The 11,273-nt window shown below is 35.2% G+C and overlaps 1 protein-coding gene and 1 long non-coding RNA gene across 2 annotated transcripts; both read right to left on the bottom strand.

Annotated features, from left to right (window-relative positions):
• Positions 1-2,596: 2,596 nt before the first annotated feature.
• LOC9309230 lies at positions 2,597-5,437 on the bottom strand. Its single transcript, XM_021023521.1, has 11 exons — positions 5,249-5,437; positions 4,853-5,147; positions 4,657-4,740; positions 4,417-4,521; positions 4,202-4,327; positions 4,013-4,087; positions 3,812-3,916; positions 3,622-3,723; positions 3,394-3,486; positions 3,248-3,289; positions 2,597-3,147 (listed from the first exon to the last, which is right to left on the bottom strand). Exons 2-11 carry the CDS (start codon positions 4,956-4,958, stop codon positions 2,786-2,788), a joined length of 1,200 nt encoding a protein of 399 aa, XP_020879180.1. The 5' UTR covers positions 4,959-5,147; positions 5,249-5,437; the 3' UTR covers positions 2,597-2,785.
• Positions 5,438-10,316: 4,879 nt separating this feature from the next.
• Positions 10,317-11,055, bottom strand: LOC110227165. Its single transcript, XR_002330942.1, has 2 exons — positions 10,783-11,055; positions 10,317-10,686 (listed from the first exon to the last, which is right to left on the bottom strand). It is a non-coding gene; the product is annotated as an uncharacterized LOC110227165 (long non-coding RNA).
• Between the last annotated feature and the right edge of the window lie 218 nt (positions 11,056-11,273).

The following is an 11,273-nucleotide window of genomic DNA, read 5'->3' on the forward strand; positions in this document are numbered from 1 at the left end:
CTGATCTCCTCAACAATGGCGCCGGAGGTGCTTGCTCTGTTTCAATATACTCGGGTTCAACAGTCCTTTCTTCATCTTCCTCTTCATCGGAGTGATTCTCACTTCCTCCGTTCTCCTCTATTTCTTTATCATCTCCAATATCATCAATCCCATGATTACCAAAATCTCCTAGAGTGAGAGTAAAGGATTCTTGACTCGATATCTCCGAGTTGCTCCACTTCCAACCTTTATTTTCGTCAAAGATGACATCTCGACTTACTATGATTCTTCGAGCTGTCGGATCAAGAAGGCGGTATGCTTTTGAACCGGGTTCTGTCCCGAGGTGAACAAGTGCTCTAGACCTATCATCAAGCTTCCTTAAGTGTGGTCCATCGATTTTGGCATATCCTACACATCCAAATACTCTTAGATGCTCTAGGTTTGGCTTCTTCTTTTTAAACGCTTCATATGGAGTTTGATCAACCAAAGCTCTTGTCCCTACTCTGTTTATGAGATAAGTTGAGTGTCTCACAGCTTCTCCCCATAGATAATTAGGCATGTTCATGTGTTTCAAGATGCTTCTAGTCATTTCTAACAAGGTCCTGTTTCTTCTTTCAACCACTCCGTTTTGTTGAGGGCTGTATGGTGCGGTTAGATGCCTATTTATGCCTTCTTTCTCACAAAAATCTTGGAATTCATGGGACAAGAATTCTCCTCCTCTGTCTGTTCTAAGCGTTTTGAGCTTGCCACCACTCTCTTGTTCAACTAACTTCTTAAAGGCCTTGAATTTCTCAAATGTCTCACTTTTCTCTTTTAACAATATAGTCCACATGTAACGGGAGTGGTCATCGATTAAGACAAATACATACCTCTTCTTGGCAGCCGTTGGAGGTGATATAGGTCCACATAGGTCAGCGTGTACTAGCTCAAGACTTTGTGATGCCCGATACAGAGCAGTCTTTGGAAATGTTTTCCTTGTTTGCTTTCCAAGCAAACATGATGAGCAAATTCCTTTTTCCTTCGGAGCTGCTGGTATTCCCAAGACCAGTTCCTTTTCCACCATTGTTTTAAGAGTTTCAAGGTTAACATGTCCAAGACGAGCATGCCATTTATTTGAATCACTCGACTCTATAAGCTGTAGACAATTTGTTTCTTCTACTTCCAAGTTCACTTTGTACAGCCTGTTTCTTGATCGTGTCGCCTTTACTAACAGTTTCCCATCGCGGTCAAGCAAAGTTAGGTAATCTCTTTTCATTCTTACATCACATCCAGCTTCAGTGGCTTGTCCTAAGCTTATGATATTACTTTTTAGGTCAGGTATATAGTATACATCAGCTAGAACTTTTCTTTCTCCGGTTTTACTCATGAACAAAATGGATCCCTTTCCTTTTATATCAATACGCGAGTCATCCCCGAACCTTACCTTTCCTGTGATCTTCTCATCTAACTTGTAGAACCATTCACGATTTCCCGTCATATGATTACTAGCTCCATTGTCAAGATACCAAGCCTTTTCAGAACATGTCTCAAAATCTTTGGGCATCATATTCTTCTCATTTAAGAAAACTACTTCATGCATCATAAGAGTTTCTGCTTCTTGAGTATCGTCTTCTTCTGTCTCTTGAATCTTGATCAATTTTAAAAGTCGATCCGGACAATTTGAGGCATAATGCCCTGTTTTGTCACATCTATAACAAGTTACCTTGGACTTGTCTCTTTGTTGATAGGCAAAATCTCTGTTTTGGTAACCAAATCTCCCTCTGCCTCTTCCGAATCGACCACGGCCTCTTCCTCTACCTCCATCTTGTGAATCCGAGCTAGCATACAGGAGCTTGCTTTGGTCTTCTTGCGAATCTTCTTCATCACACACACGATCTTCATACGTTTTAAGCCTTCCTACAATGTCTTCAAAGGTTGTGTTTTTGAGATCAAGAACTTGCTCTAGGGCTGCAACTATGTGAATATATTTCCTCCTAGGTAAGCTCTTGAGAAACTTCTTGACAACCTTAGTTTCTTCGATGTTTTCACCTAAGGATGCTGCTTTTGTAGATATCTCGGAGATTCTTCCTGCAAAATCATCAATGGTATCACTCTCATTCATCTTTAATCTATCAAATTCGTTCATAAGTGTTTGTAGTCTTGCTTCTTTGACTCGCTCAGCCCCAAGATTCCTAGCTTTTATTCCGTCCCAGACACCTTTTGCGGTTTCATGTTCTCCAACTTGTAGAATCATTGACTCCGGTATAGACTGGAACAACAAGGCACGGGCCATATCGTTCTTTTCTATGTCACTGGAACCAGGATCAATTGTTTCCCACGCCTTATGCACTCGGAGAGTAGCCTTCATCCTCATACACCAAACCGTGTAGTTAGAGGTGTTTAACATTGGACATTGTATTGATGTAGTGCCTCCTTCTTTAGGTTTGTTAATCGTCGTGGCTAACTCACTCATGTCTTGGTCTCGGATAATCTTCGTTTGTCTAGGGTTTGAGAAACAAAGCAAACCTGCTCTGCTACCAAATCTAGTTTAAAAAGAGTTAAGAACACAAAGATTTAAGAATAACTTTCTTATTGATATGCTTTAGAAAACTAACTCAAAAAACTAAAGCTCACAAGAATCTCTCAAACTCAAATCTCTCTCTCAACTCATAAGCTATACCACAAGCTCGGTATATGCTTATATAGACTCGAGACTTAGACCTAATCCTAACTCGATTATGACTCTCGTGAATCTTCTAGATAACTCCTAAAAGATCTTAACTTTATCTTATTAAACCGATATCTTGCGGTTCAAGTAAATTCCGGTTTAGCCTTCAAGCTTAAACCAACAGGGCAACATCCCATCTTTATTCATGGGGGTTTCGGAATAGGCAGGTTTCTTCTCAAGCAGCGCCTTCGTTATTTCCAGGTTCCCGTTTGCAATAACCATGTATAGGAGTTTCCAGTCGAGCTTAACTTTGTCAGTATCATCCATTCTATCTAACATCGCCTTCACAATCTCTTCGTGCCCACAGCTACAAGCTCTGTGAATTAGCGTTTCTGTCGCACTAATCCTTTCAGTAATCAAAAATTGGCCGTTGCTTAAAAAGTTACGCACGGCGTCGGCCTCACCGCCGCTTATGGCTTTACTAAAATGCTCGAACTTAGAGAAGGCGTCATTGTTTCTCGCTGCAATGAGAAAAATAAGGAAAATGAAAGTGTTAAGTACTCAGATTCCTTACCTTTTTTTCTTCAAATTTTGACAATGAACTTGGGAGCAAGAGTCTACCTTGTAGGCGAGCGGAGTTAGCGATCATGTGTTTCACCTCATCTACATCCGGACAAAAGAACGAAAAGCAGAGCGATTAGAAATTCATTTAATTCTTCAGTATTCAACAAACAAATATATATATATATATGAGATCAAGAATTTACCTTCGGGTTCAAGCACGGGGTCCGTTGCGTGTAATATCTCTTTCAGCATTTGATCCAAGTGGGAGGCCTCGAAGCATGGGATATTCAGTTGATCTACATCCAGAAAAAGAGCGATAAATTAAGTCCTTTCTCAAAAATGTAAGATCAGGCTGACCTAAGAAGAAATCTATTTGTTTCTTGTTTTCCCTGCAGCGACTAATACTCTTAATTTTGTTTTTCAACATTTACCTTCTAGTTTTTTGAACTCCAAGAGGACGGCCTCAATCCTTGGTTTTACTGGTAAGATTTCTTCTTCGATCCCTTGGTTGGCGAGTCGGCCTTTAATTTCATCTACATCCGGAAAAAAAAGAAGGGAAGAGCCATAAGTAACTCATTCATTTCTCAAAATTTAACTATGAAAATGGGATCAAGAACTTACCTACTAGAGATTTGTACTTAGGAAAGAGATTAAGGATGCTCCTTCGGTTTGCTGCTATTAATTGTTGGTGTTCCTTTATCTCGGAGAATTTGTCAAGCAGGGCATCTACGTCCAGTAAACACAAAAAGGTTATAAGTAGTACACAGAAAATTTCATTTTTCAAAATTTTAATGAATAATGAAAATTGGATCAAGAATGTACTTTGGCTTTTCTCCATAACCTTGAAGTAACCCTCCTTCATATCCGTTTTTTTTTCTTCGCTCTCATGGGAGGCATCTACACACACGGAAAAGAAACCAAAGAAAAAAGAAGAGCGATTAGTACTCATTTCGTTGCCAAAATAAACAAAAAAGAATATGTTTTTTTTTTTTTTTTTCTTCAAGATTTTACCTTCTGGAAGATTTTTGAATTCATCACCCATCACCTTCTCAATTTCATGTTGTCTTACTAAGCATTTTTGAAGCTCTTGTTGATCGCTCAGATGGGGGGCAAGTGCGAATCGGCGAACCAATTGATCTACATCCCGAAAAGAAGGGAAGAGCGATAAGTAACTCATTTCATTCGTCAAAATTTAACTATATTTGAAAATGGCATCAAGAACTTACCTAGTTTACGTCTGTTACCAACAGATGTATCTTTCATAAGGCATTTTCTTTCCCAGTCAAGTTCTTCATGTTGTTTCACCTGGGACTTTTTGCGAAACAGTTTGCCTACAGCCGGGGAAAAAAAAGTGATAAGTAGTACTCCATTTTTTTTTTCCCCCAAAATTAACAATGAAAATGGGATCAAGAATGTACCTTGTATAGGGTGTTCAAAAAAAAAAAAAAAAAAAAAAAAGAATGTACCTTGTATAGATTCAGTTTTACTGACGAGAATCTCGACAGTCATCTTTTCTGGCCAGACCTCTTCAGTCTCTTCATTCACGTCATCTACAACCGAGGAAACAAAACAAAAATACACACACAGAAAAAAGAAGATCCTTAAGTACTCTTTCGTTTTCAAACTGTAACAATGAACAAATTAAAGGGGTCAAGAATTTACCTTGAGAGGCTACTGATGAGGCCGTGTCTTCTGATGAGTCCTCTTCAGTCTCTTCATTCAGTGCATTTACACCCGGAAAAGAAACAAGAAAAAGAAGAAGATCCATAAGCACTCGTTTCGTTTTCACAAGTTAACAATGAACAAATTAAAGGGGTCAAGAATTTACCTTGAGAAGCTACGGCTTCGTCGTCATTGTTGTTAATCTCTGACGCTGATGAGACCGTGTCTTCGTTCGAGAGCTCCTTAAGAGACATATCTTCTGATGAGTCCTCTTCAGTCTCTTGATTCCGTGCACCTACACCCGGGAAAATAAACAAGAAAAAGAAGAAGATCCATAAAGCACTCGTTTCGTTTCAGAAGTTAACAATGAACAAACTAAAGGGGTCAAGAATTTACCTTGAGAAGCTACGGCTTCGTCGTCATTGTTGTTAATCTCTGACGCTGATGAGACCGTGGCTTCGTTCGAGAGCTCCTTAAGAGACATATCTTCTGATGTGTAATGATTCTCTATCACTTTTGATGTGTTATGGTTCTGTATCTCTTCAGATGTGTATACTGCATCTCTTTTATAGTCGATTTCCTACTCTCTCCCTTTTCATTTGCTTCTCCATCAATTAATCCACGGGCTTTAAGTTATCCACTTCGGGTCTATTTTGTTGTTGTCATGTCATTTTCTTCCTGTACGAATATTCTCCTCGATTCAGTAACGAGAACTCATGTCAATGTGGAGTCGATTGAAAATATGTGTTTTGAAAATGTAAGTTTCTTAATTTAAAAATTTATAACTCTTTTATTTCGTCACTTTTTAATTATCACGGTGCAAGATTTTTTGAATTATATTTTTACTTTTTTCTTTTTGTTGCGTGTCTGAATTTCTTTCATAGTTACTACTGAGAGAGTACGTGATATATTTCTTATGTTCCTTTTAAAAATATATTTTGGTTTAATAATAATTAAATTCGCATTCAGTGGAACACACGTGATCTCACACACAACAGCTTAATTCTTCATATACTAATATTGTGAATAGAAAAAGAAAAAGAAAAAAAAGAAGAAGAAGGAGAACGGGATTAAAATGAGTGACTTTGACCTGTTTTCCAAATTCCCTGACCTAAAACGCTTGAACACGACCTAAGCTGTAAACCCTAATGCAGGATTCTTTATGACTCTCTTGCATCATCATCATCTCTTGTCTAATGTTTCTGCGTACTCAATGCAGTACAAGTTTTTAGAAACTAAAATTTGCTAAGAAAGTAATTCTATGCGTATCCGAGTTTTTTTTCACAAATGCTACTTAACGTACATGGAGTCAGGGAGAAGAACAGTAATTTCTTAAGTTCTTTGTCAAAGAAAAAAAGAGTTTCTTAATAATAATTAAATTGTTAATTCGCGTTCAGTGGAAACACACATTAAGTCACAAACAACAACATATCCTAGTATTCTTTATTATGACTTCACATGTGTAATGTCTCTTGACTTTCGTGAGACCCTTTCTATTTATAGCCGATTATCTGCTCACCCTTTCCCATACGCTTAAGTTATTCCCTTTTTGTCATTTTGCTGTTTCATGTCATTTTCAAACTCCACTAATATCCATTAGCATTCAGTGGAAACACATTATTTCACACACAAACAACTTATTAATTCTTCATACTGACATTGTGAATTAGAAAAAAAAAAGTGATTGTAAGAATATCTATAACAAAGAAAAGAAAGTGGTTGTGACTTGTGAGTGTTTACAAATTGAGAATTAGACTTAATTGAAAATAAAATGCTTGACTTTTCCAAATACATGAAAACCCCAAACATAAAAAGTTAAAAACGCCTGAAAGTCCAATTGCATCATTTTTTCTCATGTGCAATGTTTCTGCTCTCCCACTTCCCATACGCTTCATGTAATTAATTTTTTCATCTATTTTGCTGTTTCATGTCATTTTCTAATTACACCACTAATATCCTCCTCGATTGGACTTGTGGTCCTTACAATTAATTTTCATCTTGACTATATTTTCCAATCTTACTTGCTATGAATAGCAAAACCTTTGATCAAACTTATCACGAATTAAATTCCTCATTAGTAATATTACATTGCACTGATTTATTCGATTGGTTTGGTATAATTAAAATTGATGTGCACAACAACATCCTGGTTTAACCTAGCTACCTTCGTTGTTAAGAAACGAAATGGAATAACCTAGAGTTGATTAAGAAACCATCAAATATAAATGTCAAGATCACATCACAACAACATCCCTCTTTCTAGTCTTTTTCGATGAATGCCCCCTATAACGAAAAAAAAAGAGTGAAACTGTCAAGAATCTCCATGACATAAGAAGAGCAACGGGACCTACAAAAGCTATAATTCTGAAAGGTTTGTAGCTACTAGCTAGTAACAAATCTGACATCCTTAATTAGTTTCATCCAAAGGGACCCTCACTTTTTTTTTCTTTTAAATTATAAAACATTCATATTCGATCTTTTTCATATGTTTTGCCAGGAGGAAAAAAAAAAAGGTTACTCAATTTAATAATTATTTTATTGAGTCAAATTAATTTATTAATCAAGTACACGTTTCTTAAAGTTAAAACCTTGCTAAGAGAGTAGCTTTTGATGTGTAATGATTATGCATCTTGTGTGATGAAAAAGAAAAGAAAAGATTATGCATCTTGTGAGTTGCGTGACTCTACACGAATATTCTCCTCAATACACTAATGATGACTCGTGTCAATGTGCAAAAATGTGAAGATAATACGTGTCTTGAATTAAGTTATTCAATTTAATACTCCTGTTTTCTTTCGTCACTTTTTAATTATCACAGAATACGTTCTTTCCGAAATTCAAATTTGCTACGAATTTTTTTTTTGGGGTCGTATCTGAGTTTCTTTTCATAAATGCTACATGGTCTAGAATACATGGAGAAGAACTACAATTACCTACCTACTTAAGTTCTTTTGAAAAATCTGAAAGAAGAATTCACAACGGGTTTCAAAATGATTGCGAAAGTGTTTACAAATTGAGTATTAGAAGAAAACATTAAAGAAAAGAAAATGCTTGACTTTGACCTGTTTTACAAAAACATGAGAAGACCTAATCCTAAAACGCTTGAACCGAACCGACATAAGCTAGTAGAAACCCAAATGCCAGACCTAATTAAACCAGTCAGGATGTTGCATCTACTCAGAGAAATAATCTTTAATATGCCAAATGCATTGGGACAAAACAGTATGCATGCTTTAATGCATCATTGTTTCGAAGATTTCAGTAAATATTATCTTCTTTTCCTTTTTTCTTAATATAAATTTCAGTAACTATTCGTTGTATCATTCCTATTCGTAATTTCGTTGTACATCAAAGATAATTGATTGGTTTGTGGCGTTGGGTTAACTTAAGTACGGTTTTTTTTGTTTAACCATGCTGTTCAAATTAGACTAAGTAGTACGCAATTATTACTTCCTCTCCCTGTTCTAAAAATCCCCGCCTAGCCCCGATTACTCCCCGCTTAATCGCTAGGCCCACCCTATCCGCCTCGATTAATGACTAATCCCCTAAAAAATCAGTAACCCGATTATTCTCCGCCTAATCCGATTACTTTCCGCCTAATCTTATATACCCCGATTATTTTTTAGATTGCAAGTATAAAAAAACTTTTTATTTTTGTTATTCAATCATTTGAATGGAGAGTTTGTGATGTTTTACAATAACTTGTGTTCAAATTTTAATAAAAATCATAAATTTGTAATAAAAATCATAAATTTTTACAAAATTGGATTAATATATTTTAAAAATATTAAAATAACTCTAAAACTAATCTCCGATTAATCCTCGATTTTAATCCGATTTTCCGATTAATCGCTAGGCCCATGCCGAGCGCCCGACTAGCGCCTAGCGATTTTTCAAACAAGGCTTCCTCTGTTCCTGAAAGTTTGATGTTTTGGTTTTTCTCCTTGTCCTGAAAGTTTGATTTTGTAGAATTTATTTAATGTTTTATTTTATTTAAATTAATTAATGATAAAAAGTGGAGTTGAGTAACTCCTACTTTGCATGTGTTAGTAACACAACACACTATCCGACATTTCAATAATGAGATGTTTTAATTAAATAATACATAATTTTTTTTCTTAATTTATATGCAAATCTTAAAACATCAAATTTTCAAGTATAGAGAAAGTATTATTTTGACCACATTTTATTAAGATAGTACTATATTATTTGACCCATTTGCCATCTGGAATACAAAACCCTACCTGATAGTTAAAACAACAAGTTTCCTCGTGATTGCGACGGACGGTTCAAAACAAAACAAAAATGATTGAGACGGATCTCTTACTAACCCCACCCACCCCCAAAATACCACTTTAGTCCCTCATCTTTGTAGACAATCGTACTTTAAACCAATGTGAAAGGATATCTGATCCAATAGTTTCTTGTCTGTTGCTCCTTGTATTTTTCTAAGGGTGAGTTACCCTTTGCCACACTTTCTTCAAGTTTACTAACAAAACACACACTTTTTGTGTTTTCCAATCTTTTTACACTGTTGATTTTAAATCAATACGAAAATGACCCTGAAACTAGATGTTAGGTGTAAAAGAAAACGTTTACATACAAACATATTTACATGATTCTTTTTTTTTCTCCTTCATCGTAACTTCTCTTTCTCCCTCTCTCTCTCTCTTTTTTTTTTCTCTCATTATCTCTTTATTAGCATTTTAATTACTTAAAATCACATATCTTATCATTTTTTTATACAATAAATTAAGATTTAGTTTTTCATACATTTTAAGATCCATTTTACTATATTTTAAGTGAATAATTATATTACATATTATCCATTTCTGATTGAACATTTGTTAGTTATTAAATGGATATCCATAGATACTTTGAACAAACATACTACACCAATATTTTTAACTATCGATCATCCAAGCATATCCGCTATACTCTGACCACATAGATGACTAAGGATTCGGTTTTTCGATAGACTATACATCTGCCAAACTCTGAACAAGTATGTTGTTCATATTTTACTATTAGATATGTTTTTATTTGTTTATCTGACCATCCGACACTGAACACATGGTAAAAGTTAATATATACAAGTATTTATATACAATGTCTACGGACATTTGAACATATGAACTCATTTTTTGCAAAAAAGCCACACATGCAAACCATAAACTCAAAACCCAAAATTATTAAACTTAAATTCACACCATTTTAACAAAATTTGTGTAATTATCCATTTTTGATTGAACATTTGTTAGTTATTAAATGGATATCAATAGATAAGTACAAATAGATCGATTAAAAATAGTTATTTGAGTCAATGGTCGATTTTAACTATATTATGCAAAGGTTGTGACCATTTTACATGAGTTTCTTTGTTACCATCATCTATTGTTAATTCTTTCATTGTTATTTATTTGTCATCCATATCAACAAATCCATATGTTCATATACATGGTAATTTGCATTAATCTTAGGGTTCACCTTGTGCCATATCGATAACATCAAAGTAGTAAACTTCAAACAAATGAGGCAAATAAGTGATGAACATTATCACAGAACTATGACCAAGATCTCCAAGCACATAATAGTTTTATGTAAACAAAACCATTAATCTATAGTTTAATCTGAGAAAATGACATAGAAATAAGGGGATGCACTTCAGTCTCTTCTTTGAACGATGCACTCTTCTCCACACCCTTACGATTGCTCTCATCTTCTTCAACAGCTTTGACTTCTTCTTCTTCCACAACAGATTTCACAGTAGTCCCCTAACACTAATTAACTTTCTTTTAGTTGAGATCTAAAAGAAACAAGCTTACTTCTTCTTCCTGATTGATTCATAGAGATCTATAAATCAAAAACGTAATTCTTGCTAAACCCTAACGATTAAACGAACTCAAACAACAAAACAAAAGGAATCTTACTCAATTTCTTGTCTCAACTAACCAAACTAATTCCATCATCGAGAAGAGGAATTGATCCAATAAGCTATGGAGAGATGGAGAGAGGAAGGCGGTACAAATCATGGAAGGAGAGAGAGAGAGAGAGAGAGATCCTTTATTTTGCTATGGATCGTCAGAATCAAGGAGGAAGAAGAAGAAAGAGAAGTAGATGAAAGTAACGAAGAAGAGGAGGATTGGGTTTAGATAGTATGCTTAGTTAGAGGGTATAAATGACTTAACACACATAAAAAAGATGTGAAAACTTAAAAGTGTGTCTAAGTGAAAGAGAACTTGAAAAAGTGGGTCTAAGGGTAAATATCTCTTTTTCTAATTAAAGATTTTATTTGACTCCCAAATATTTAGATTTGCTCACAAGTCAAATAAGTAGTCAGTCACAAGCCACGAGTTACGAATCTTTATTTTTTGGAAATTATTATGAGATTCTCGCTCTGTTTTAAAATTATATCCGTGGG

Source organism: Arabidopsis lyrata, assembly GCF_000004255.2.
Source record: "Arabidopsis lyrata subsp. lyrata unplaced genomic scaffold ARALYscaffold_6, whole genome shotgun sequence".
NCBI classification, from domain to species: domain Eukaryota; kingdom Viridiplantae; phylum Streptophyta; class Magnoliopsida; order Brassicales; family Brassicaceae; genus Arabidopsis; species Arabidopsis lyrata.

Coding starts and splice junctions, on each gene's coding strand:
- LOC9309230 (XM_021023521.1), bottom strand. CDS start 4,958: ATGGATCTTCTTCTTTTTCTTGTTTCTTTTCCGGGTGTAAATGCACTG. Junction 4,522..4,656: donor TAAAACTGAATCTATACAAG/GTACATTCTTTT, acceptor CCCCGGCTGTAG/GCAAACTGTTTCGCAAAAAG. Junction 3,148..3,247: donor TAACTCCGCTCGCCTACAAG/GTAGACTCTTGC, acceptor TTCTCATTGCAG/CGAGAAACAATGACGCCTTC.